The sequence below is a fragment of the Colius striatus genome, chromosome 6 (genome assembly GCF_028858725.1).
Source record: "Colius striatus isolate bColStr4 chromosome 6, bColStr4.1.hap1, whole genome shotgun sequence".
NCBI lineage: Eukaryota > Metazoa > Chordata > Aves > Coliiformes > Coliidae > Colius > Colius striatus.
This window is the reverse complement of record NC_084764.1, coordinates 43100081-43127564: the sequence shown is the minus strand read 5'-3', so window position 1 is coordinate 43127564 and position 27484 is coordinate 43100081. Positions and strand designations below refer to the sequence as shown.

Here is a 27484-nt window from a genome sequence, read left to right as displayed (position 1 = left end):
ATGGGCTAGGTGATAGAAGCTGGCTGCAGGATTAGCCATGCATGGCTGTGTCATCATCTAACGCTGCTATGCCACATGATTCTAACATTGCTCCCAGGAAAACCAGTGGTTTGGGGAAAACATGATAAAGATGGCTTTGTATACCCCAAACTTCCCTTTTTTGTCCATCCCTCAGGTAAGAAACACATATGGGTCACTCCCTATCACCTGCAACACATCACACGTCATGTTGCACTGAAGTTTCTGTAACTACACTTTTCTGGGATCAATTTGTACAAAAATGAAGTGTACTTTATCAGTCACTGACACATGTGTTCTCTACCTTATTATTAAAACTAGCAAACTAACACTGCCTTGAAAAAGAACCAAAGGCAGCAATTATTCCCTGCACTCATTAGTAGCAAAAACTGCTTTCCAGCCATTTGAGTTACCCTCCTGAAATTACGCAGTTAGCTGTCAGTGCCAGATTCCCATTTGTCTCAAGAGCCTTTTGTATCAACAAACAATGGCTTCTTCTTCATTTATCAGGCTTCCCATAAGAGGAAGAACTCATGTTACAAAGGAAAGGCCACGTAATCATGCTTTACTAGCTCAAGGTACACAGGACTTGCACAAGTCTCTTAGAAATTTCAGTGTACACAACACCTAGGAGAGTTATGCCCAAGCAAAACAGTCTGATCTCAGTAACAGAAGAAGTACTAATGAGTGCAGGACAATAGGCACAGGTGGGCAGGCAAACAAAAAGCAGAAGAGTAATGGGAGCCAGGTTATCAGTTGTCCTGTAACCAGAGAGCTGATGCAGGTTCGCTGTGTTGCCCACCAGCACCATGCACTGTGTCACCGAAGCTGATGGAGCCAAGGCAGAAGCTGAAGCTGTTGCAAAGGTGAGACATGCAACTGCTCTGGTTTTGCTTATCAGAAAGCACAAGTTCTCTCCTCTTCTAACCAAAGTGACGTTCCCCTCACTGCTATGTTTCCTCAGGAGATGTGCACGCATCATTCCAGTGCAAAGTTGCTGTAAAAGCAGATTCAGGATGACACCAGATTGCCACACACAGGAGAATCTTGAATTCCCTCATTCTTTAAACATCCTTTCTTTGTGTATTTTTACAAGCATGAAATGAAGACTTTGCGTCTGTTTCAGGGAGGGGAATGTTTTATTTAAGATGGCCTTCTAGCACCATGAATTTTACATGACAGAAGCTCCATCCCACAACATCTTTAAACCTTTTCTCATTAGTCAAAAGGGCTGTGATCAGCTAGGAGATGTGACACCTCCCACCAGGAGCCCTGGCATGGGGGCTGACTCATGTTGTTCACAAGCACATCCCTTCTCCCTACTGACCATCACTGAAACCCAGCCTGCCCTGAAGAATCCGCCATGTTAAAGACTTTCCCAGGAGACAGATCTGTTGTGTCAGCTCTCCCTCCCAGTGCTTCCCACAGAAATCCACCCCCCCACACACAGGCTGTTTGGAGACAGACAGATGTGAGCAGAGGGTGGGCAGGTCTAGCAGAGCATCCTATCTGCTGCAAGGCCTCTGGAGGTCACAGATAAGAAACCACAGGCAAGAGCAGTGCTAAGGGCACAGATACATAAGCAAAACAAGCCAGGCTGCAGATTAGACACACCTTCCCACAATTCTGGGTCCAATGTAGAACTCTGTTGACATCTGTGGAGCTATGCCTGCTAGGAAGGGTTCAGCAAGGCCAGTTTCAGTGTAAATCAACCATATTCAACACTCAACTAGCCATGGAAGATTAGCTGGCTGGAGGATTTACCAACCACTTCCTCCCCATAGCAACCATTGCTACACCGCCATGCACACTGCCGGCCTCTGGGCCGTGTTCCCTGGGTCCCCACTCAAGCCCTTCACAGATAGAAGAGCCCAATATGTCTTTATCTCCTAACAAGCATATCACCTGTACTAACCAGGCTCTGATTTTATCCAGGTTACCTCACCCCACATTGTCTTTGATGGCTGAAAGCTGACAAATTTGAAATGAACCAGGCACCAGTAAAACAAGAAGACTCTGTGCAGCCTGCAAAAGCTGTCCCAGGCGTCAGGCAGCTGGTGTGCCGACATCGTTGTCTATGTGCTGACTAATGATGTCTCACTGTCTTTTTGTGCTCCCTTACCCATCTCTTTCCATCTGTTGTTCCTTGTCTTCTGCTTAGACTCTATGCTGTTCAAAGCAGAGCCTTCTGTTAACATCCAGAAGATGATCTACGACAGGGCCTCAAAAATTGGTCTGATCAATTCACAGGAATAATTGGTGAATTGAAGTCAATGTTCTACAAGGATATGTGGATGAATGGGTTAAGCATGGTGTGTCTGAAAGGAACACACGACTCAGAGGTGTTACTAACATTAGTCTTTCTCTTGTCCATAAACTTAAGAAAGAAATGGAAGAAATGGAGTGGGTAGAAAAAGACAGGAAGGCAAAGAGACAGCAGGCTGGCGGGCAAGCAACTCTCAAATACAAATGTACTCAATTACGGGTACATAGATAAGATGCTGAGAAGAGCTGAGCATTTGCCACTCCTACACACATTCTCATTTCTTCTTTTATAGCTAATAACTTTGCTCGCTTCTCCATTTGGTTTCTGCTTCATCTCTCACACATAGACCAAGACTGGTATCTTATCTTCCTGTATCCCAGTGACTTACTGGCATCCCACGTGCACGCACGGCTACACCCACAGGTCCAGGCATCTCTTTCGCTGCCTTCTGTGCATGATGATAGTGCAACTACAGTGGTCACCAGGACAACAGGCACAGCCTGTCAAACTGATAAGAACCTGGTCAGCTGGGATTACACTGGAGAGAGCAAGACTGAGGCGATGAATGTAATACACAGCAGTGAACTGCAAGTGGCATTTTGTTTTCCCCTTAGGGAGAGAGAATGAGGACAACCATGAGAGCAAAAAGAAAGAAGAGGGTCTGAAGAGAAGAGGTTACCTGTTTATCTTTTAAAGCTCCACAGTTAGTGGGAAATGGGAAAGATTCAGGACTGGAGCTCGGGAATGGGGCTTGTCTCAGCCCTCCCATGCAAGTGGAGTGGTTTTAAGCCCACATAGTCCCAAGCTTCCAAAAGTGAGCAGAGCTACTGTCACACCAATGGGCTCAGGGGTTGTCCCTGGTGGAGTAAGGGGCAACTAAAAGAAATAAGTATTACATCCCAGGCATTCTCTGTTGCTAGAATTGCCTCTTGCTAACAGCAGCCAGGACTGCTGAAGGGCCAGGTGTCTCCTGGCTGGGCTTGAACCCACTGCAGGAGGAGGAAGCTACCCCTTCCCACAAAACAGCCCCCCTAAACAGTGCTGAGCTGAATCCAGAATCAGGGCATGCCACTCAAGAAAACTATTTTGCCAAAAAGGCATTTGGTAGTTTGCAAATCAAATCTTTTGAATGCTGCCAGAGTTCAGGGAAACACAGAACAAATATCTCTCATGTTCAGTCTTACAGCTTCAAGGCCCATGGTCTGACTATTTTACCAGTGCAGAAACAGATGTGAAACACAACCTGGAAAGAAAACCAGTTGAAAGTGGAAGGCAAGTCCATTTTATCATGTTGTGTATAGCATATGGCAGGGGGATGTGACAGACAGATTTATCAAAGTAATACAGCCTTGTCAGAATAAGAACTGTGCATATCCTGGCAAAGTCCAAGAATCCTGATAAGACCATTCCTTGTAAAACTGATAAGAAATATTGTCCTGGCTGTTTGAGGGACATTCATGGACACAGCAGGGCTTCTGCCAGAGCAAGGCTTGCATTAGCTATGTTCAAAATAAGGTCTGGAAATGCACGTCACGCTGGTCAAGCTCTAATCTAAAAAGGAACTGGGGAGCAAGACAAGTACTGTCACGTTGTATGCCATGGGATCAGGCAGACATACCAGCCAGTGATAAAGGGATAGGTAATGGTTAAAGGTCTCCTCCCCACCTTTGCTCTCTGCTCCTTCCTGGACAGAGAGGAAGAACTTCAGTCTCTTTCTGCTGTCTCCCAGATGTGAATTGTCTCATTAGAAAGGTGCCCCAGCATTCAGCACCCTCTCTGTGCCTGCACATTAGCGAAAGGGCAACTGCAAAGCCAGCTGCACAAATATCTCTGCTTGGCAGGACTGTGATATGAGATTCTCACAATGGTCCAACACATTCAAGGCCTCAGAGAGCACAACAAAGCAACGTCAAGAAACAGAAAAATGTCATCAAGGCCAAATAGGTGGGTTTCTTGCATTTGTTTTGCATCTCAGTCAAAACAGACAGGCATAGTGCAGGGAGACAAAGAGGCCTTTCTCAGCAAGCAGTGTGGCATGCACTCCTGGGTCACCTTGGGCAGCTTTTGTCTGCTGAGTCCCCTTTCCCCGTTTTGATTGTAGCTGCATCTTTTCTGCATCATACTTAATGCATGCCCACCTCTGCCCTCAACCACAAGCTGTTTCTGCTTAGCTAATGCTTTTCTTGGCAAGCACAGCCAGGCAAGCCAGAGTTCAGTCTGCACTCCACTCAGCTGAAGCACAGATGACTGGCTCTGGGAAATGCTGCAGAGCTATGGCCAAAATGAACTGAAGTCACTTACATGGAGCTGCAAATTGCTCTGTGTTGGTACTTGGCCAGTTTGATTCTGGCCCATGACCGGGCATCCAGCCACAGCCAAAGGACAAATCAAAATAAACAAACCAGGAGTTTCTTCTAAGGACATTTTATGAAGAGATTTTCAAAGAAGGATTTAAGAACAGAATCCTGTCTGTCCTTAATGCCTTGGCATGGACTGTGCACAATGACAGACTCTCTCAAAAGCTTTAAACATGGTGTTAAGTGGGAAATGGGCAAGATATAGGACAAGAGTTAAGACTTACAGGGCTTCTCACAGCTCTATCACAGCTCTCCCTTGCAAGTGACACATGCCAAGCTTTCAGAAGCAGAGTGAGTGGCTGAGGCTTATGTGCTGCTGAGTAAAGGCTTACAAATTTGTCTTTATTTTATCTGATGTTTTTATTTACTTGTAGAGAAGCAGTCCTCAGTTAGCACTACATCAAAGAGCCTGATAATTAATGAGCCCATGACTAATAACTCTCCTTTGATTCTCTTGTTTTCATTACTGAGGTTTTTTGAGGAATAGGTTATAGAGCCTCTTGTGCAATAGCCCTGTGCAGAGTCCACAGATGTAGGGACATAGATCTCCCAGAAACTATAAAATCATAGAATCACAGAATGGTGGGGGTTGGAAGGAACTTTTAGAGATCATCCAGTCCAATCCCCTGCCAAAGCAGGTCCCACCTAGATCAGGTCACACAGGAATGCGTCCAGGCAGGTCTTAAAGACTTCCAGAGAAGGAGCCTCCACACCCTCCCTGAGCAGCCTGGTCCATCACTGTGGCAAACACAAGACTGCTTGCAGATCTGGAGCACGGTGAGTAAACAGGCAAAAATCAGGCAAATTACCCAAAGTAAGCTACAGAGCTGCCCCTTTCAGACCTTTGCTAAGGCAAGGGAAGACATTACTGCACATTTTATTCCACAGCAGGGGATAAGGAGGTTTGTGCTGACTCCCAAGCCACTAGCTAGCAAGCTGTGACTTGGCAGCCCATGGCTACTTTGCCTGTTTCCCTGCAGCTCCAGGAATTGAGTAAGCTGTGAGTGATGTGCTTGCACACGTCATAGCACCTGCCTCCCTGCACAGCAGGAACAGCAAGCGGCTGGACCAGCCACGGGGGCCAAGCCGCTCACCCTCCTGCCCACCCCAGTGTTGTGCAGGGTGCAGAATGCAGTAGCTCAGGACTCTCTGCAAAGGGAGGGGTAGGATTCCCTCACATCTCTGAGGGGAGCTATTTCTGACTTCATCTGTATGACTCAGCTGCTCACTGCAGGTCTCTGTGGGAGAAGTAGTGGCACTGAGATTCAAGTCTCTATGGGAGAAGTAGCGGCATTGAGATTCACAGTTCATTATCTATAAAATGAAAAGAAGTTTTATCAAATATGTACTAGTCAACATCCTCCAGAGCACAGAGACTGACATGGAGACTTATACTCGCAGCAAACTAAACTCTCAAAACCCCTTGTCTCAGTGCACCAGGTAAAAAATGCAAGCAGGGAAAAGAAGGGTCTGCTTTAGCCACTGTAGGTGCCACTAATCAAAAGAAATGGATAGCTACAAACTAAAAATAACCACTTACAAGGATACACCTTTAAAGACAGACTATGATTATGCCATGTGATCTATATACTGTATGATCTATATGGCATAATCAGGGCCAACAGCACAAAGTCACTACGAAGAAAGACATCCCAGAAGTCTCCCACATTATCCACTGGTATAAAATGGTCCCTCTCCAGGGACTTGAATGAGCTTACATACATTTACATGTAAACTTTGAGATCCCACCTGTACCCACACATCCTCCCTAATTTGATTTAGAACAGAGAATTCATCCATCACCCATTAATCTGTCAACTGTGCAAGAATCAGAAAGGACAGCAGCTGTATATTTATTACACACTTCTGAATAAGTCACGCTCAATATCTAGGACAAACAATACATTAAGCCCTAAATAACTCTTTGAAAGCTTTTTGCCTGCTGAAGACAACAATGAAAAAGTAACATGATAGAAAGAACAGTAAATCATTCATGAGAATGATTAAAAACAGAGGGTGGGGTACAGCAAAACAATACTGAAAACAGCCAGTGTATTCTTCTTGAATATCTCGTCTTTTAGAGGGTGGAGTGGTTGTGAGCAACTTTAAGAAGTCCTGCATTGGGTTCCTTAGTGCAGAGAAGATGTACCAGACATAAAATCCATGAAGAGCTGCACAACTGCAAGACAGAGCTTATTCAGATGTCCCATGACTACATCAGGCACTGAAGCAAAACTGCTACTGTGGCTGAAATTAACTTGTGCAAATGAGGCTTGACTTAACAAAAAGGCGTGTTAAGGACACCAGTGAAATAAGTCTAAATTTGACTCTGAAAGGCTGAATAACACTTTACAACCAGTGATCTCACATGCACAACATCATTTTGAAATCCTAAAATAGAGTTCTGAAAGAGTTACAGAACCAAAGTGATCACAGCTACCACACAATGTAATCCAGTCTCTGGTACTGTAGTTTACCACAGGAGTGTGGTAGTCACAAATGATGTTATTAGCATTTCTGTTAGATCCCTTCAACTCTATGCAAATGCCTGCTTCAGGAAAGCTTGTTTCATGCCAATCAATGGGGACAAGGTTTGTTTCTTAAAGAGCCTTCAAATAATGTTCTAGAGTTTCAAGGCAAAATGCAGCCCCCAGTATGCATTTGAGCATTCACTGACCTCACTGTGTGTCTTGAGACCTTTCAATCACTCATTCTGAAAACAGTTCAAGGCAGTAATATCCTTGTAAGAGAGTTCTGCCTTGACTGTGTGTGCTGGGTTGTTCTCAGAAAAGCCCACATTAGGTCAATAAAATCAAGCTAGACTTTATAGGCAACACCGTGTTTGTCCTGGATTCACATTCAAGGGTATTTTTAGCCTCATTTCTTAAACAAACAAGATTTATGTGATTGTGGTGTGTGCACTGTTACCCCATTTATCTCTTGCTGAACCCCCTGGATAATTTCAAGTGCACTGACATTCAGGTACACCAGGCATGGGCAGATGGGTAGAGTGAGACATTATTAGTGCTTCAAGTCAGCTTTTATTAGCTATCACAGTATTCCCAGAGGTCAAAACCAGCCTTAATTCATTACACCCCTCTTGGAAAGCACATGTGTTATCAGCTATTTTAATATTGTAATTAGTCTACGTAATATTCTAAGCATACATAACATTTGCCATATGTAAACCATAGAACAAAGTTTCTGCCTCTATTTGCCTATTTTAAGTACCATTCCTCACCCCACCCCCCAAGTTTAGCAAATAATTTACTTCAGTAACATAAATATTTGAGCTGCAAAGCACCAGAGCATTCATAGACTTTGGCACTGCATTGCAGCCATGTATTATTTGCTTCACTACAAAAGGTAATCCCTGCATTTTTATTAAGAAGCCTGCATACTCAATCTCAAGGCAAAACATATCAAACAAGCAGCAAATTCTGAATTACAATCTACAAATTCAACACTGTCCACTACAAAAGCTCTACTGCCCTGCAAAATACCTTCAGTGTTGCAAGAGAAGCAACCCTGTCAGAGATATCAAATAGACTTTAGAGGCAAAACTTTTTCTGCTGTATGTCTAGTTGTCTGGTTCCAAAGGCACAGCTCTACCCTCTCAGCCAAGCAGCACCTTTGAAGGTTTAGTTCTGGAGAATACAAAGATTTTCTGTTGCTTTCAAAACATGCTTTTCCTTTGCTTTCAGCACAAGCATCAGGGATACCGTCTTCTCCATTAGATCTGCCAAGCAGAAGCACAAACAGAATCCCTAGCTGGGCCTCAGTACTGCTCTCAAAACCCAGCTCTCCCACCAATGCCTTCATACTATTCTTAAGCAAAGAAACTCCACGCTCACAGGAGCAGAATAGAAGAACAAAACATGCTGTAGCAGCAGTCCAGACCCCTAGAAACTAGCTCAGCAGCCCCATGTTTCTGCCAACAAGAGAAGGACTTTGAGAGCGCTTGAGATCTCCGAGGTCACCCCAGACTGCGAGGAGGTTCTGCAGCCAGGCTCTCAAATCCAGGGGCTACCACACCTTCCTCTTAGGAAAAATAGAAGCCAACGACTAACTAACTCTAAGCACTCATTACTCTTTTTTCACTACTTGGAGTTAACATCTGCTGGGAAATCAATACTAATTATCACAGCACTGGTTGCCAGACAATCAGTGGCCAAAGGAAACGGATGAGAGAGGATGGATATGTGGAAGTGCTGGCAAAGCACGACAGGTGCAGAAGGCCTGAGCAATTTCTTTAATGAAATGGAAATGAAAGCATAAATCTCTAAAATGATACTGGAAAAGAGATTTAACTTAAGGCACAGGCAGACAGATTTTGATGTCTGAAGTCTGGCAATGACAAGTAGCAGTGAAATGTAAATGCAGTGGTTGCTAATGGGCATAATGAACAGGAAGGCAGCTTTGACAGTACTTTCTCAGCTGGAAGCTCTATTCCTCAGGGACTCCTGATCTTCTACACCCACTTCTTTGAGCAACCATGTAAATGTAGCAGGCAGATTTGCCAGCCTCAAGCATGCAACTGCTGGATAATGCTAGTGGTTGCCAGTTAGGTCCATGGCCAAAGCTGCTACTTGGACAAACTCAGGAAACCTGCCTTCTCCAATTCCTATCATCACCAACACTTCCACCTACTGCTGAGACACATGGAGAAAAGACAGCTCTCCAAGCTGAAGGCATCTCTCTTTCACAGACCTCCGAACTGTGCTGTGCCAAATTCACCTCCCAATCAAACTTCCACCCCATCTGTGCTTTTCATTCATTTCTGAGAGTTTGCCTTTGTTTTTTTGCCTCTTTAAACACAGACAGCCTGAGTTTTATTTGCTCAAAGGATTTTTTATTTTGGCCTTTCATCCAAATAACCACTGTCTGTAAAATTCCAAACAGACTCTTCCCACAGGCAAAAAAACACCCAGCCAAGTGCCACCCCAAAGGTAAAGGTACGCTACTGAAAAGTCACCAACATCTACAAAAACCATGCAAGGCAAATCAACATGCTCCTGTTCAAAACACACAATGAAAATCCATGGTATCCTAGCAAACACAGTGAGATCACTCAAATGGAGTACATGCAGCCTGACAGTCCAAACACACACTTTTCTAACACACTGCTGAAGATATGAACTGCTTAAAATTCAGCAATGCACATGACAACCTTCAGCCTTTCTCTCAGCTCTCATGAATGGGTATTACTCAGCTGTTCAGGAAGCTTGACAGTTCTTCCAGATGTACAATTGGTCTAAGAAAAGATACATTACTACTATTATTTTGGAAAGGGCATTCCCATAAACATACATCCAGCCAGAGCTGGGAGAGTTGGAGAGTCAGGTCCAGCATCTTTAGCACTGCTCCCCACCCTCTGCATTACATCCTGATAGGAAACCCTGGGATACAGAAAAAGTATCATTTTCCCTTAGTCTTTACAGCTATCAGAGACTAGTTGATATTCTGCAGAGAAGGCTGGTCGCTTCTTTTTGCTGAGACACCTCCCTTACATCAGCAGACACACTGGAAGAGAAAGAGGGAGGGCAGGAGGGAGCCTCATGGTGTCTACTGAGGCAGTATCAAGAGATCTGGAGCAGAGCCTGTCCCACGCTGCCAGCTGAACACCAAGCCCCTGCAGGGCACTCAGATCTAAAGACTAGCTGGGAGATTTTAGCATTTCTGCATAGTAATAGAAGGAATGTAAATAACTACTATAAATAATGGCTGTATGTGCATCATATGGTGCTCTCAGGTGTTTTTTTTCTCTGATTCCTGAACTACTACTAATAGCTAACAGGAATGCTAATGTTACAGAGCATGGAAAGGAAGACATTTCACAGTGAGTCTCCCCAAGATGAACAGTGGGCTGCCAGCCAGCAATGATTGTAGAGCTTTTGAACAGTAAAACCAGAATTAACCTCTGCCCCATCCTTCTGATTGGTGCCTAGTGTCAATCCCACTGGATTTTGGACCCGTGCTTCCCCAAAGGTTGCATATTCAAACCTGGTATGTAAATAATTAAACTCACTCTCCACATTGCCAAGGCAGGAAGAAGAAAGGCTATTGCTATTCAGGGTTCAGTGTAACTATACATAACCCTGGCCCTCCTTCCATCCTTCTGAAATTACTGAAATTCCAGCCAAAGCCGTGAAGACAGCACGATGAGGAATCACTCACTCAGCTGCTAAAGTGTTCCTGCCCTCACTGGACAAAATAACAGCCTCTGGGAGATAACACAGCTTACAGCAGAGGGAAAAAACATTCTTCAAGGTCAGGGTTACCAAATGGTATTGAAACAGGGTTGTGCTTACAGCCAACCACATCACTGACAGATGACAAACTTGCTGATGGATAAACCACAGCCAGGACACAAAGTTGTCTATCAGAGAATGTAAACACACATGATTGCAATGCCCATTTTTGAAGATTTACCTTTTAAATGTAGACCTGTACTAGGATTTTCAATAGAATTTTTATTTTGCAGCTTTATCACAGGCATTGACTCTTGGTTATTTCTAATAAAAACTGTCTGAGGCAACATAGAACTGACTCGAATTGCTCAAGGCCAAGCTGAAGGATAACAAAGCTGTGATAAGAAAAAGCACCCTAAGGTCTTTCTGTTCTCAGATGCAAAACACTTCCAAAACCTGACTTACTAATGGCATTTAAAACATCTTAACTCCAAAAGCATACGTAAAACCTGCTTAGTTTCTGCCAATGGACTGCAAATCACACAAGTGGTCTGTATGTTGAAGGTCACACAAGCAATGTGAACTATGAACTTCAGGATTCATGAAACCCTGACATTTTAAAGCAGGAGGGGAGAAAACATTTTTCTGTCCTGTTCAAGCTGGAGGCATTTCAGAGATGGGCAGATGTTGCACCTAAGGAAATGGTCTAGTGGTTGATAGGGCTGGGACAAAGGCTGGACTCGACGAGCGTAAAGGTCTCTTCCAGCTGAAGTGATTCTATGATTCTGTGAACTATATTCAGTAAAAATATTTGGGCTACAATAATTAGTATTAATGAACTGTTCCAGTGAGAAAAAGCAAAACAAACCAGAACAAAAACTAGGCCCCAAGAAGACAGTAATCGACAATTTCATTCTGTTTTATGTAATCCAGGAGAATATCATATGACTTCATCTGGATGGCGCCTGCTTTTTGCAGAAGGAAGGCTAGATTAAAAGGCAACTCTTTAATTTAATGATGTCAATTTACATACCATATTTAAAAAAAAATCCTTCTTCATGCTACTAATCACAGCTGTTGAGTTTTTATGGCAAGTAGCACCAAATCCAGGGCCTTGTTTCTCTTTTGCTGCTCAATTAAATGGTGTTGGCAGAAGTACGCTTTAACACTTGTAATTTATTAACCTCATAGGTGTTGTAGTATGGAACCAAAGCCACAGACAGGAGGCATTTAGCATGTTATACACACTGCATATATTTTCCCAGCAAAGGAGTTCCTGCTGGGCTTTTCTTGCCTCCCACATTTTCATTACTTTTCTCCCCTCGTGCTAACTGCCAAGCCTGGCATATTTTGGATGTGCTTCCTTATTTTGCCCTAACTCTGTCTCTCTCATGTGTTAAAAAGTGTTGCTGTGTATTTATCAAGGAGACATTCAACATAACCTGAAGAATTTTTAATTGTAGTAAATGCAGATAGCGGAGTCTAAGACAGGATCTCACCTAATATTTGACAGGGCAGTGTTCTGGCTGAAGAGACTCGCTATTCTGTAGGCTGGAAAGAGACAGGTAACTACAGCAACAGCCATCACGTAGGAGGGTCCTGTTAGAAAGCACTGACGTGTAGACATTTACCTCTGGTTGCTCCATGAGGCAGCAAGCAGATGTCTTCGTAACAACAGCCCAGCTTCCATGATTTTCAAGAAAACCTCATTTGTTGGTCACTTTCATGTTTGAATGCTGAGTGTTTTTTGCATATCACAACAAAAAATGTTCAACTGTATCAACATGTTGTCAAAGTCTGCTGAGGAACCTTCCTTTCCAAACTAACTTCAATCAGGAAGTGACTGAGAGCGTTGTGTGACTTTAATATAAAGTCACTGCTAGTTTTCTCTTTGTTCCTTCTTTTCCTCTGTACACCCACATAGCCATCAAGAAGCTTCACATTTTTCAGTTAAGTCACAGTGACAGAAACAGAGGAGTATTGTTCTGCTGGGGAATATCTGCAGGAGTAAGAGAGGTGGTTCACCACTGATAAAGTCAAAAGAAGTTCTTTGTCACTTGAACCTTCTTCACTTTCTAAGATGTCCAAAATACACAACTCCTGTGATACATGGAAGAGTGAAGGTGGAAGAAGATTGGGGAGGGAGGGGGGAAGAGCAAATAGACAAAAGGGCCCATGCTTTCAGCTTTTAAGTGAATGTTCAGTCCAAACATGTATTTTATCTGGGGTCCTAGCTGAGTTACGGAGGGGTGACAACATTTTATCCCTTGTCGGGTTGCCCAAAGAGCTACCCCAAAGCTGGGTCTTTATGACAGTGAACAACAGGCTCCTTCCTGCATCCTCAAAGCAGGCCATACAGGAGAAGAACACAACTTATTCAGCACTTAATTGCTTGAAGTCATTTGTAACGCAGTTGCTGTGACGCCAAGCACCGGCCACTGCCGGTCTGTTCCGAGTCACAGCTCACCCACATTTCCCCTCCTGCAGCCCTGAGGGCCCTCTCGGGGCCCGAGCCTGGCGCGGGGCCGCGGCGTGGCGTCCCGCACGCCACCCCGGGAGGGACAGAGCCCTGAGGGCAGCCCGAGGGGCTCCCCCCGGCCGCGGTGGAGGTCTGTCAGCACTGCCGGGGGCAAGGCGGGGCAGGGCAGGCGAGGGGAACCCGCAGCGCCGGCCCTGGGCCCGCCACACTGACTCAGCCCTCACGGACGCCGCGCGCCCAGTCCCGCGCTCTCTCGCGAGAAGAGGCCGCTGTAGACGCGATGTCCTTTGGGGACTGGAGGGGGGAGGGCAGAGGGGGCGGGAGGCGAAGCCAGCGGCGCTTTGATTGATAGCGGCCGCCGCCAATGAGTGTGGGGGGGCGGTGAGGCCTCAGCCAATGGCTTCGTCCCAAGGCGAGCGGGGAGCCAATGGCGGGGCTGAGGAGGCGGGGCACGCCGCTGGCTGATTGATCCCAGCTTTGGCGTTGTTCAGTTAGAGCGAGAACATTCTAGAGGTGAGTACGGGGCAGCCATTGCCGGGGTCCCGTCAGCCGCCCCCTCCTGCCAGCGCTGCGCGCCGGCCGCCGCCTCTCCCTCCCCCCTTCCCTTTTCTCCCCCCATTCTCCTCCTCCCTCTCCTCTCAGGTGTTTCCACTAACGATGCTCTTAATTGTGTCCTGCCCGCAGATCGTCCGGCACTGCTGTCCCTGCTGATACCGCCCGCCTCAGGACGCCGGGACCCGGAGGCTGCGGCGTCCGCCTCCGCCTCCCTCTTCGTCTGGATATAAACGCCCCCTCCCCCGGCCCTGTTCTCCTCGCTCACTCGGCTTCGTCGCAGCCCGGGGCGAGCAGCGTTGGGTTTATGTCTTTATTGGACGAAAACGGTGAGTATTAGGAGCGGGTTAGAACGGAGGAGGACAGCCGGCCGGCGCTGAGAGAGAGGGCTTGGCAAGGCGGGGGCAGCGGGCGGCCGTCTGAGGCAGCAGCTAGTGGGAGAGGTTTTGTGTAACGAAGCGTCCGGGACCTTTATGTGAGGCTTAAGAGAGGCTAGGGGAGAAAAAAACCTTCACATAAAAATACCTGAGTTTCGTGTGCAGCTTTTAGAGGGGGCTTTGTTTAGAATTCGGGGTTTTTTTCTCGCTTTTTGGCCGCTTTTTTCCCTTTCCCCCCCGCCCCCTCCAGCCGCCGCCATGCGACGAGACAAGATGGCGGCGGCCGCGCCTCCCAGTGCTGAGGGCGGGCGGAGGGGGGCCGTGGCGCAGTTACCGACCCGCGGGGTAAGGGGGGGAATGGAGGGGCGGGGGGGGGGGGCTTCTCTTCATGGGCTCGCCCCGGAGCGTTGGGCTGGCGAGCGCATGCGCGACTGGCGGCCGCTTCCCCCATCTCTTGCGGGGCTGACTCAGTGCTTAATTGCTGCATTTATGACTCATCAGAGCGGGGAGGGGAAGGTGGGGGGCGGGGAAACGAGGCTTTGAAGCGGGGAGTCTTGTCTACCTTCCCGCTTTTTCCTCTGTGCTTAGCAGATGGGGGGGGGGGAGGGTGGTGCTTGGGATGAGCTGTCCCAGGGACCAGGAGAGGGAGCTTTAGTATATCTGCAACAGACAAAAGCCGTAATCTGGAAGGAGGGGGAACCGCGTGCTCAGTGTGAGAGCTCCTGCTCAGCCACCCAGATACCTGCTTTCGCAGTGCCTCTGCAAGTACGTGCTCGAGTCGCATGGTGGCTCTTTTTAAGACGTTTTGGGGAAGGGAACCTCCTCCTTGAAACAAAGCCTGCGGTGCACTTTTTGCTGAGGAAGGGCAAAACCGCCCTCTGGGTTAACGTAGAACACAAGGCATATACAAATCCATTTGCCTCTTGTAACTGAACTGTAAATCTGAGCAGAGGGACTGGGATCATGTGGCACCAACAGACGTGCTGTTAGGAGTAAATACCGAGAAGGTTGTTTTAATGTGTCAGCGCTTCTGTCGTTAACGAAAACGACATGCTGACGTGTCAGAACAGCCATGCTGTACTCAGGGCTGCCTGTGTAGTCAACCGGTTGTAGCTTAAGTGCTCTTAGATCTGATTATGGACACACATGCTACTTTAGATACATAATACTGCTTAAGGCAACTTTAATTAGGTTTTGTGCTCCTTCCTCCTCCTTCCCCTAAGGAAAAAAAGTTATCTAGAAAAGTTGCTGCACTGCCCTATTACCTCTACATTACAAGGCTTTCTACAGTGAAGCAACTTATGTCAGGTTTTGCCAAGCTTATGTAATCAAAACTCAACAGAAGCTGCTGTGAGAATCCCGAAGTGAGGGACAATTACCTGACTTTAAACTCTTTCCCACTCAGGTCCCGAAAAGATAGTGAACCATGTGAATAGTACATTGCTGCTGCTTCATCTTACTGATAGTTCTCAACCATGTGGTAGCTTTATGCTACAAAGTGGAATTTGAAACTGTTTTCCAGATCTTTCTCTTGTTTCCTGAAATGTATCATGTGATCCTCTCAGTGGGAGAGCTGTTGGTGTCCAGATTAAATCAAATCGTGTTCCTTCCCCTTCCTTACTGATCACAGAGTGCCTTCAGGAGCTAATCGTACAAGAAAACAGTCCTAAGGTGTTCAGTGCAGTTTTGGATGTAAGAAAGAAGAGGGTGGAAAGCTCTGTGGTGCAGCTGAGGAAAAGTTAAGTAGCAGTACAATTGGAGGCTATTATCAATCCCACAAGTTAAAGCCATAGCATAGGGGTTGGGTTTTGTTTCTGCTGTAAGTATAGTCCCTTACATAGCTCTGTGCAAAACGTAATGGGTATGCTTTAAGGTAAAGTTGACTTGTGTTTGTTGCCACTTGCAGAGCTGTTGCGCAGCCACTGGTACCTGTATTGGGGAAACATAGCGTACAAGCAAGAACCTTACAGCCTCAGTGGCGAAAATTTTTTCATGTCAGAGACCGAGAACTCTTGCAGTCGTTTATGTCATCCCGTCTTCTCCAGACAGAAGATACCAAAAAACTGCAATCAAAGATCTCTTCATCTTATTGATAAAGCTACTAATAAGGCAAAATGTCTGTCAACGTCAACCGCAGTGTTTCAGATCAGTTCTATCGCTACAAAATGCCCCGTCTGATTGCCAAGGTAACTTGCTCTTTGGGTGAAGCTGGCAGTGTTCCACACAACTTGATATGGGAGGAAGAGAGGTGTGAGGTAGCCAGTCAGAACAAGGAAGATATCTGCATCTTTCAGTCCAGACTGAGGACATAAGGTTTTCTTATAATACACAGTTGAAAGAAGAGTTTTGATGTAATAAAATGAGGAATGCACAGTGGGGTTGGCAGCTGCAGTCACATAGTCATGAAGAATGGTAGGGGTTGGAAGGGAGCTTTAGAGATCTTCTAGTCCAACGCATAATCTTTGTTTTTTCTTTAGGTGGAGGGCAAGGGAAATGGAATAAAGACGGTTATAGTCAACATGGTTGACGTTGCAAAGGCGCTTAATCGGCCTCCAACGTGTAAGTAGCCTGGGCTGACACAGTGAGGGTTTTATGCTTTGGTGTTTGAAGTGTTGGTGTCAAGTAGATAACAAAGTACTAACACCATTCTTTCAAGATTTGTGAGAAATGTGATTATCTCAGGATGAAGTAATGCATAAAAACAAATCAGGGGCATGTTTACTTGCTGTTAAACATCACAGTGAAGCTGCCAGGGCAGTGGTGGTTATTGTACTCTCTTTACAGATCCTACCAAATTTTTTGGTTGTGAGCTGGGAGCACAGACCCAGTTTGATGTTAAGAATGACCGTTACATTGTCAATGGATCTCATGAGGCGAATAAGCTACAAGACATGTTGGATGGATTCATTAAAAAATTTGTTCTCTGTCCTGAGTGTGAGAATCCTGAAACCGATCTGGTGAGCACCCTCTCTCTCTATCATTGCTTGCACCAGGGGAAACCCTTCATCAGGTGTTTGTGGAAGTTATGGGAAGTTAATGAGCTGACTTGAGTAGATATAGAAAGAAAATGCACGTGTACACCCTTTGGTAAAGTTCTACAACAGCTCTAAACTTCAGAGCTAAGCTGCTGCTTTGAAACTTACTCTATTGGGAGGAATACAAAATGTTTAACAGTCTAGCTTAGTCCTGTGGAAATGATAATGTACACGTCAGGTTTAGACTTGTATCAGGCTTAGTGCATAATGTGTTAACTGGAAGTGATTCCTTTTTCTTTTACAGCATGTCAATCCTAAGAAACAAACTATAGGTAACTCTTGCAAAGCCTGTGGCTATCGAGGCATGCTTGACACAAACCATAAACTCTGCACATTCATTCTCAAAAACCCACCTGGTGAGTGTGTTTCCTTGTTTGGTGGGGGTAAAGGAAATTTCTGCAGTGTGACTGTTGTTAGTTGAATTGAAAAATGAATAGCTCACATGTAATTAAAGTGTCAAAAAAGGCTCTAATGTACTCCTAGAGTACGTTTCTAGGTCACAGTGGAGTAGCTTTGCTCATAGTTTCGACATGAGCAGTCTTTGCCCTATTTACTAAGACTCAAATTCTCCTGTGCAGGGCAAAACTTTAGAGGAGGAGCTCACTGCAATTTTGCCCTTTAAGTCAGTCAAGGAGAAGGGTAGGAAGTAAATGCAATGTAGTAAACAAATGCCTACTGTAGTGTACCGACTCTGTGCAAGCAACACTCTGTAGTAAGCATCTAGTTGCCTGCTGCAATTTAAGCTTGCTAGAGTAGAAAAGTCTAACCTATTCCAGGGGTCTCTGCTTTGTGAGGTCACCTGTTATATAGACTTGGACAAACTTGTGTGGGTGAGAATTGAGACTTGTCACCAGAACTGGGGACTTCCCAGCAGATGTATCTCTGCCCTGTGTCTGGGTTCTGCATGGGATTTGCTGCTAATAAAAGCGTGCAAACACAAATGGGATCTGGTTTGGCTTTCTCTAGTTCCTCAAATTTCATCAAAATTCTCTTGCAGAAAGTGGTGACTCTGGTACAGGAAAGAAAGAAAAGGAGAAGAAGAACAGAAAAGGCAAAGACAAAGAGAATGGTTCTGTGTCTGGCAATGAGACACTTCCACCCCCACCACCAGAGGAGATCACCCCTCCACAGGTTGTGGTAAGTAGGAGGGGAAGTGAGGAGATCAAGTGGTATGATGTCTTGCTCTGATTTAAAAATGGGGTTCCTTGGTAGGCAGCATTACATCAGAAGTTCTTACTGTATCCAGAACTTCACTGCTGGAAGAGAAGTATCCCTGTGCCTCCCGTGTAGTAGCTTTATCAGCTGCTCAGTAACAGAATTTGTGCTTCTCCCTAAATGGAAGCTGCATATCCTGTAACAATCCAGGTCCCTGAAAAAGAACATCTCAGCAGTGTACTAGACAGAGGGGTGGGACTACACTTCCACTAATAACCCTACAGATGGCTACAAACTCATACTTGTCAATAAAAATGCTCTCAAGTCTGTATCTAGAAAAAGCACTCACCTATTGCTAAGCTTATAGTAACGTTGTATGAACGTCTTGGTTTGTTTTTTAGGAGGAGGAGGATGATGATGACTGGGGTGAAGACACAACAGAAGAAGCCCAGAGGCGTAGGATGGATGAAATCAGTGACCATGCAAAGAACCTCACACTTAGTGAAGACCTCGAAAGAACAGTGGAGGAGAGGGTCAACATCCTATTTGATTTTGTGAAGGTGAATATTGTCTGGTGGTTTGCTTGGGAGCCAGTGCTGTGGTTCCATAAGAGGAGACTAAACACAAGCTGCTACTGAAGCACTGGGGCTGCCAGTGGTGGGACAGAAAGCTGTGCAAGAGGCCATTGCCGCACACCTCGGAGCTGTAAAGTATTTCTGTCTATTCCTGTCTTGTAGAAAAAGAAGGAAGAAGGTGTCATTGACAGTTCTGACAAAGACATCGTGGCAGAAGCAGAGAGACTGGATGTCAAGGCCATGGGCCCACTAGTGCTCACTGAAGTCCTTTTTGACGAAAAGATTCGGGAGCAGATCCGGAAATACAGGCGTCACTTCCTTCGTGTAAGCGGCTGCTGGGGGCTGCTCTGGTGCTGTGGGGAAGAGGGCTCTTGGTAGGGGTTTATCAAACCTCCCCTTAGGGAGAACTGCTGGGAGGAATGGTACTGTAAATGTGCAGTCTTGTTGAGAGCTGAAGCAAAGCTCCTTGGTGAGGGGGAGGAAAAAATATTTAACTCTTTTGCTTTTCTTGCAATTGTAGTTCTGCCACAACAACAAGAAAGCTCAGAGGTACCTTCTCCATGGCTTCGAGTGTGTGGTAGCCATGCATCACTCTCAGCTTATTTCTAAAATACCACATATTTTGAAGGAAATGTATGATGCAGATCTTCTGGAAGAAGAAGTCATCCTTGGCTGGGCAGAAAAGGTGAGGAGAAGGATTTCACATGCTACACCAGTGAAGTTAACCTGCATGTACTACATGTAGTGCATCTGGTTTCTCTCTTCTGGTTGTGTTAATGTCTTGTAAGAAACTTCCCATCAGAAATGGTCTGTTTGAGACAGTGAGATGAGGTTTGAGTTGTGAGTTAGACTCTTGCTGTATCTAGCTGCATAAGCTCCTTCAGGGTTCAAGCAGTCTCCCTTTTCCTGTCTTCCAGGCCTCAAAGAAATATGTTTCAAAGGAGCTTGCCAAAGAAATCCGTGTCAAAGCAGAACCATTTATTAAATGGCTAAAGGAAGCTGAAGAAGAATCTTCCGGTAATGAAGAAGAGGATGAAGATGAAAACATAGAGGTAGGAAAGGCTCCAGGGGTGCACTGTGTGCTTGTGTTCTACCTCAGCTTTGTGTTCTGTCAAATAGCTCACTCTCTGTTCCTGAGAGTGCTGGGAGCTGGAGGAACACTGTGGCTTTGTGAGGGCGTTTGTGCTCCCACAGATCACTTGTGTAACAGCAGGGTGCACGCTCCCAGGCAGAGGCTGTCCCTGAGGGGCTCACACACAGCGGTGTTTCCTAGCACAGGAGATGGACCAGGGCAGTTGTGTTGCAAAGAGTTGGTGGATTAATTAGTAAAGCTGATTCAGGAACAGATGACTGGTTCTGCACCTGGGTGGGTTGGTTGGTCTCCTCTCAGTAGTACCTACCCCTGTTCCTATCCTCCATATACGTGGGTGCAGCTTTAATGTGAACAGCCTGAGCTGCAGTGCTAACCCAGCCCAGGCTATTTCCAGCATGCTGAGCAATAGATGGGGCTGTTGACCAGGCAGCTGTTGCTACTCCTGATGCTCAGCTGGCTCTGGATGGTAGTTGGTGCTGCAGTAACCGCAGTGTCTGTCCCCACAGGTGGTGTATTCTACAGCTGCCAGTGTACCTAAAGTTGAAACTGTGAAGCCTGCAAACAATAAAGATGACGATATCGATATTGATGCCATTTAAAGTGATGCAACGTAGCTTCCAGCATAATGATGCAAACTTCTCTGGGTTTTCTGCCAGAAGTGTGACTTGTATGTGCACAAACTGAAATGGCTTAACATCCTGCTACTCTTTGTACTCTAAAAAATGTATCTTTTTACTGTGACTGGTCTTGTGTAACTAAGCCCAATACCAAGGAGTCAGCACGTGGGTGAACTGATCTAGTTTGCAATTGGCATGTTCTATTTTGTTTTTCTAACTTAGTGTTGGACACATACTTGGAGCACATTTATACAGTTGTGGAAATAAAGGATTTGGGTTTGGTCAATCTTCATTTGTGACTCTGAACTCCCCTATTTCTCCTCCAAGTAAGTATTTACACAACTTGGTGAAATGTACAAAGCCCCAAGACAAAATGATGGAAGCTAATCTGCAAAGCTTGAGGCAGAGGACGAAGACTTGTTGAATGAGACCATAAAAAGGGCAGTCTTCCCTTCAACAGAGATTTGAAACCTGGGCACGAAAGAGGAGTTGGGCAATCAGTGTGCAGAGGCCAGCTTCTAGAACAGAGGGCAACTGTCTGCATCTAGATCCTTGTTAGGCTGCTTTTAACACAAACTTCCCTAAGTCTTCACCACAGAAGTGGTTTGGAGTGCTTTTTAATGAGCTTTATGAGGTGTTGGCCTAACCTGGGAGCTGGGTCTTCTGCTCCAGGCTTGAGTGAGAGGGAGGGGAAGAGACCATGATCTGCCTTGAGCAGCAGAGCCCCTGAAGCTCACCTGCGTGGCTCAGAAGGGAGTTTAGGTAGCAACACTTGTGCTGAAGTACTACTTCAGAGATAAGAGTACAAAAAGCTGTAGTCCCTCTGAATCAGGGTGTGATGGGGGAGCCACAGCTTGTCACAGAGGGGTGGTCACTGTTGAGGGTCTGGGCAGGGTGTGCTTGTTTTTTTGTTGTCCTTTACAGTGTTTTTGTTCTGTGAAATGGAGACAATGTTTCTCTGTGAGATGAAAGTCTCAGGGCCCAGCTGCGTTTTGTGGTCTTTTTTTCTGAAGGTAGAGTGGGTTGAAAGGGAAGGTTTTTTGCTGGTTACAATAGAGATGACCTCAGCTGCGGGTTTTTCTCTCCAAACAGGTGTCTGTCCAAACTTGCTGTGGGCTTGCAAGTGGCCCTGGCATCAAACTCTCACTTGGCATTAGCAGATGTGGCAGACTCTAAGAAGGGTGGGCTGATGCCACAAAAGGAAGTAGAAAGGTTCTGCTCTTTTAGCTGGGTGTTTATTTGTTCATTTAAATAGAAGTTAACTCATGAAAAGGAAACTTTGTTCTCCTCTCTGTATTTCAAAGGCAATTTCAGTGCATCTTTGGAAGCTGGAAGCACACTGTGACCTCTGTGAAGGTGGCTTTGTCCTGATAGGTATTCCCTTCCCACCTGCAGCAGCTGTGAGCACACTCTTACAGGCCATGTGCCTGCTAGGCTGGAAGGCTGAGACCCTCTGAAAAAGGGTGGAGTTCAGTTCATGGGGGTAGCAATTAGAGGGTCTAGAATTGAGGAAACTTCAGTGGTGGTGACAGGAGCTTGAGAGGGAAGAGTTAAAATCTCTGCAGCTGCCAGGGGCGGTGGGTGCTGATACCTCAGGCAAGGGCTGGAGGCAGTGTTGCCTTTCTGAGCCCGATTCTTACAGTAGGAAAAGGAGAAGCTTTGGTCTCTTTCCCAGGAGCACATCAGAGCTGCCCTGTTGAGAAATGCTGTGGCCCTTCACTGACTGCCCAGTGTAAGCAGCCTCCTTTCCTCATCCTCAGCCCAGCTGCTAGCTGGTGTATGTCAGTGGAGTTCACCAAAATAATGGGTTGCTTTGTCCTGAAGGGCTGCAGCTGTGGCTGTGCAGAGCTGGGTCGATAGCAGTTCTAGGATGTATCCAGAAGGATGTGTTGGGTGCTGGTGGCTGCTGCCAGCTGTCACACAGTGAAATGTCATTGAGCGTGTAGTTCCTTCAGAGCAGACTGGATGGTGATTGCAGGCTGCCACCACAGGGGAGAGTTCTTATTCCACCCAATTGTGCCTATCAGAACAGAGCTGCACCTTCCAGGAGGAAGGCTTGTAAATAAATCCCACCCACAAAATCACCCCAGTTTTCTGTATCATGAGTGAGCTGATGCTGTGCTGGCAAAGCTCTCTGAAGGTAGATTTGGGGCAGACATGGCAGCATGCAGCAGGTGCAGCCATTCTTGGTGTAGCAGCCCCTGGGTGGATGAGGGGCAGTGCATTACAAAGTGGTACCCTAATACCACTGAGGCCACCACTGTGAAACTCCTGACACAGGCTTCCCACCTGCTTTTCACATGCATCTTGCTGTTTCCACTTGGGATTCCAGTGGCTAATGAAAGCGGGTGCTTCATGAGGGAAGGAAGAAGCCTGACTTGCAGTTTCCTGTGCCTTTGGATTTATTGCCACTGCTATCTGATTAAAGGCAACAAGCTCATCTTCCAAAGGCAGCTTGGTGTTTAGATACAATCTGCCCAAAGCTTCAAAGGCATTCCTGGCACCTGGGAAGGAAGTGGTGTTGGGTGATTTCCCTCACCCTCCAGTCTGTTGAAGAACCTCAGTGTGAGTGCTGCTGGTTGGGAGGTGGAAAATGCAGCAGCCGGTCCGTGAGCTTTGGCTTTCCACACCTCCCTCTCCCTGCAGGAGCTTGGGAGCTTTCCTGCAGCTCAGCAGCCTTCAGCTGTGGCTTCTGGTCCAGCATGACCTGGAGCTTCACAACTGGTGGCTTTGCTCAGCACAGCAGCAGCCAAGAGGAGCTCAGGACCTTCAGCCAGGGCTTGAAAGCCTGACTGATGGTGTATGGGAGAGAAGTAAAATTGCCTGGTTTTACTCTGATCCATGAGAGCCTGGAAATGACTTCTCAGAGGCCAGAGCCTCGCTCAGCTAGACATGGATTACGTGAGAGGATGTTCTTTGCTCAGGGTTGTGGTGAGGCACTGTCTATAAAGCTGTCTAAAGGGGTTGCAGTGAGCACAGCAATGTGCTGAAGGCTTTTGACTTGCCTTTGCTGTGGCAGCAGCTGCCCCAGCCACAGAGATGTCAGCCTTAGAAACAGGCTGCAGTTGACTCCATGGCGCTGCTTGCACGAGGCTGTCATTCCTTCCCTGAGACCTTCCTTGATCTTTGGGTTGAGCTGCTTGCTGAAAGATCCCAGTCTCCACACAGGTCAGACAGTTCTGTGGATTTGCTGCTGCCCAGCAGTACCATCAAGTTAAAGAGTCGATTTAGGACTCTGAACAAAGCTGAAGGTGTGAGTGTGTTCCAGTCGTGCAAGTTCTGAACCTAGAGGTTGGAGAAGTAATTGATGTAGTGATGTGTAACAAACCTGTATTCATTTGAGGGCTGCTACAGGCTTAGTGATTAAGATCACAGGGATGCTGGGCTCCCAGTGACACCAGTGAATGGAAATGGCAAGGAGAGGTGCAACAGAAGCAGCTGACACACCACTCTTCCAAACTGTGGCAGCTATTTTCTTCTCAAGCTAATTACTGAGAAAGAGCCCTGGAGGGCTGTTGCTGAGGCTTCACTCCCTGGCATTCAGTAACACCAGTGAACTGTGAAAATGTGGAATAGAAAAGCCACAAGACAACAAAAAGCAGCTTGAAAATGATGCTTCTTAAAGCCTTATCTGTGAAATACTGTTTGCACACTTAAATTTCCCCTCAGATCCCTGTTATTGAGTTGTTGGAGCCTCTGGGGTTGTTACATGCTTGACAGGCTGCTGGTGGTGTCCCTGGGGTTTATTTGGAAGACAGTCATCTTGCTGCCACAGAGGTGTTGGAGTCTGTCCCTGGACCTGGCCTCGGTGAGGGGCTGCAGCCCAGCTTCCCCAGGACATCCCTTCCTTACCTAGTGAGGCCCAGGCTACCTGCACAGCTTCCTCAGGCAGCCACACGCCTGCCAGGTGAGGGAAGAGGTTGCTGAGCCTGTTCCTGCTCCCACAACCCTGACAATCTGAGGCTGGAGCTGGAGAGTGCTGGGTTTTTTTTCCACTGCTAATCTTACTCCTGTGGCATTAGGTGCTTTTTCTGCCCAGTGTTTTCTTTCTCAAGGGGAGAGGAGATGATCCAAATGAGAGCTCTGGCCCACAGCCACTTCAGCTTTACATTTCAGAGGAGGGAATCATCAGCACCAGGAACTCCTCAACAGGAGCTTGTGTGGGTGTTGTATTATTCTCCCTGAATTTGTGCTTGATAGTGATTTTTCCATCTACCTGATGTTACTAAACCCAGCTACTGGCACTGACGTCAATGGGGCTTGGCTTTGGGTCTGTGTGACTGAGGCAGACATCTGGCATCTTTAAAAGAAACATGAGGAAAGGATATTTCCCCAGGAAAATCCCAGCCCTGTATTGTCAGGGAGCTGTTAATAACTTACTAATTAATCAATTGAGAAGCACTCTTATGGACAGAGTCCCAGCTACACAAGTTGGAAACAGAACAGTCCACAGAGGAAAAGACTTTATAAAGAAAACACTAAATAAAGGGGTTTTCATGTGGTGTCTGAGCCTGGGAAATGTGGGTCTAAAGGTTTGCATCTCCTGCCTCCTGTTCCTTCAGCCTGTGCTCAGTCTGTGTCATGAAGAGAGGAGCCATGGGGCTCAGCTGGACGTGCCATGGGGCTGGGGGAGTTATGGGGGTGGGCAAGGAGCCCTGGGAGGGGAGTGGGAAGCAAGAGCACAGCTGTGATGGCAGGATAACACTGTCATGGGATTTGAAATTATCTCTTTTAGAGTCTCGTTGATCACCTGGCATTTAATGCAGGAGTTTGCCTTCCCCATGGAGGGGTTGGCTAGGTTTGAGCTTCAACTGATTGTGCTGAGAGGCTCTTATGCAAGGTCCAGAAAGCAGAAGGGGCCATTTTAAGGAAAAGTTCATTACCAATGAGGGGACTTTCACCAAAAGGAGATGAAGGGTGGCAGGCAGGTCCCGTGAGGTCAGAAGGATGTCACTGCACACACTGGCTGCTGAGCCATCTCCAAAGAAGAGCAAAGTCCCCACTTAGGTGGAGTCTGACAGAAAAAGGGAAGAAAGCCATTCCCTGAAGCTGTATCCTACCCAGGGGAGGTCACTCAACACCACCCTCAGCTTGCACCCAAAGAGAGGAGACAAAGCTTTTCACCAGTAGCACAACTTGCTGAGGTCAAGAGTCCAGGGATGGAAAAAGCACTGTTTGGAAGAGTAGTAACGTTTAGGCAGAGCTGATTAACTGTGTGCTCCTCATGCTCATTAACAATAAAGGGCATGAGTCCTCCCCAGCTCCTGGTCAATCCTGATGCCAGAAGACAGCAGCAACACATTTAACCTTGGCACAGCAAAGGCTGTAGGAAGAGGGAGGTGCTGACGAAGCGGCCGTGCTGCACAGCCAGCCTGTCCCCTCTCACCAGCCCTGGCAAACCTCACCTGCAGGTGCTTTCACCTTTGTGTGGCCAGGTTTGTGTGCCTGGGTGAAACGTCTGTCTGCCTGGGACCAGCCCCTTGGACAGGGCAAGAGTGTGCAGATAGAGGCTGGGCTTGGCACCCCAGGCACATCTGGCTGCAACCTGGTCTGGGTCAGCGAGCAGCAAGCCAGGAGGCGAAGGTGGACGTGGGATGTGGAGGAGTGTGAGTGCCTGCTGAGGCCTCCCTGTTTGGCAACACCAACAGGCTTGTCCTGGAGATGGGGCTGGTTTCATCTGGATCATCAGGGGGGAATCAAGTGTTCCTGATGGGGAGCAGGAGCGGCAGAGCTGGCACCTGTGTGTGCTGAGAGCCTTTCTGGAGGCGTTAGGTACGTGCGCCAGGGAGCTGCAGTGCTCCACCAGCACAACACGCCAGCTGCTGCGGTCTCTTCTGGGGCTTCTTGCACACTCTTTTATGCTATCGTTGCTGCCTTTCTTCCTTTTTTTCCCTCAGTGCTGGGAGGTGGGACTGGAAGACAGAGAGAAGCAGCTGGTATCGCTAATACCAGCAAACCTGTTGTACAGGAAAAGCTGCAGGAGGGGAGGGAGCAGCTGCAGGCGTGACACAGCCTGCCCTGCCCTGCCCTGCCCTGCCTGGAGCGGGGTGCAGGGCTGTGGGGCACCTTCCTCTGTGCTCCTCCTTTCTCATGACCCCTTCTCAGCCCTGCACCAAGCAGCTGGCTGGGGCCTGGCTTGGTAACCTGTGAGGAGCTACTGGAGGGAATGTCTCCTCCTGGACTGCTCTGCCACTACACAGGGCTTGCCCTGCTTTGGTGGTGGACAGTTTCTGCCTCAGTCCAGAGCTGTGGTGGGGTTTGGTGTCTGCAGTGGCGATGCCTCTGGCTGTCAAGAGGGTGCAGGTCACGGAGAGGTCCACGCTCTGCAGAGGCACCTGGGGATCAGAAAAGCCACAGTGCTGGGAATTTTCCATGACCCACTTCCAGAGAATCACAGAATGGTGGGGTTGGAAGAGACTTCTGGAGATCATCCAGCCCAACCCCCTGCTAAAGCAGGTTCACCTCAATCAGGTCACACAGGAACGTGTCCAGGTGGGGTTGGGAACCTCCCGAGCAGGAGCCTCCTCACCCTCCCTGTGCAGCCTGGGCCAGGGCTCCCTCGTCTGAGCAGCAAAGGAGTTTTCCCGTGTGTTTCAGTGGCACTTCTGGGTTGCAGCTTGTGCCCGTTACCCCTTGTCCTGTCCCTGGGCGCTGCAGTAAACAGTCACCCCATCCTCCTGACACCCACCTTTAGGTACTCACAAGTGTTAACGAGCTCCCCCCTCAGTCTTCTCTTCCCCAGGCTGAACAGCCCCAGGTCTGGCAGCCT

The 27484-nt window shown here is 47.1% G+C and overlaps 2 protein-coding genes, 1 long non-coding RNA gene and 1 other non-coding gene across 8 annotated transcripts in view; 3 read left to right on the top strand and 1 right to left on the bottom strand.

Moving 5' to 3' along the window:
• The window catches only part of LOC133625652 (exocyst complex component 3-like protein), a 40584-nt gene extending 37732 nt beyond the window's left edge, over positions 1-2852 (bottom strand). For all 4 annotated transcript variants that reach the window (XM_061998608.1, XM_061998609.1, XM_061998611.1 and 1 more), the window contains exon 1: positions 2673-2852. In XM_061998608.1, coding sequence (XP_061854592.1) covers positions 2673-2717 — 45 coding nt within the window. In that variant the 5' untranslated portion in view covers positions 2718-2852. The remainder of the gene's footprint in view (positions 1-2672) is intronic.
• On the top strand, positions 2734-11171 carry LOC133625653 (uncharacterized). 2 transcript variants are annotated; one of them, XR_009818947.1, is made up of 3 exons: positions 2734-2958; positions 3463-4228; positions 8346-11171. It is a non-coding gene; the product is annotated as an uncharacterized LOC133625653 (long non-coding RNA). The 2 variants fall into 2 exon arrangements; XR_009818948.1 differs by having other exon boundaries at positions 3463-5418.
• A 2564-nt stretch (positions 11172-13735) lies between these two features.
• EIF5 (eukaryotic translation initiation factor 5) lies at positions 13736-21007 on the top strand. Its single transcript, XM_061998297.1, has 12 exons — positions 13736-13824; positions 13996-14192; positions 16147-16426; positions 16718-16799; positions 17025-17197; positions 17520-17631; positions 18273-18412; positions 18832-18990; positions 19168-19329; positions 19526-19690; positions 19923-20057; positions 20605-21007. Exons 3-12 carry the CDS (start codon positions 16355-16357, stop codon positions 20695-20697), a joined length of 1293 nt encoding a protein of 430 aa, XP_061854281.1. The 5' UTR covers positions 13736-13824; positions 13996-14192; positions 16147-16354; the 3' UTR covers positions 20698-21007.
• On the top strand, positions 17973-18096 carry LOC133625687 (small nucleolar RNA SNORA28). Its single transcript, XR_009818993.1, has one exon. It is a non-coding gene; the product is annotated as a small nucleolar RNA SNORA28 (small nucleolar RNA).
• Positions 21008-27484: the final 6477 nt, after the last annotated feature.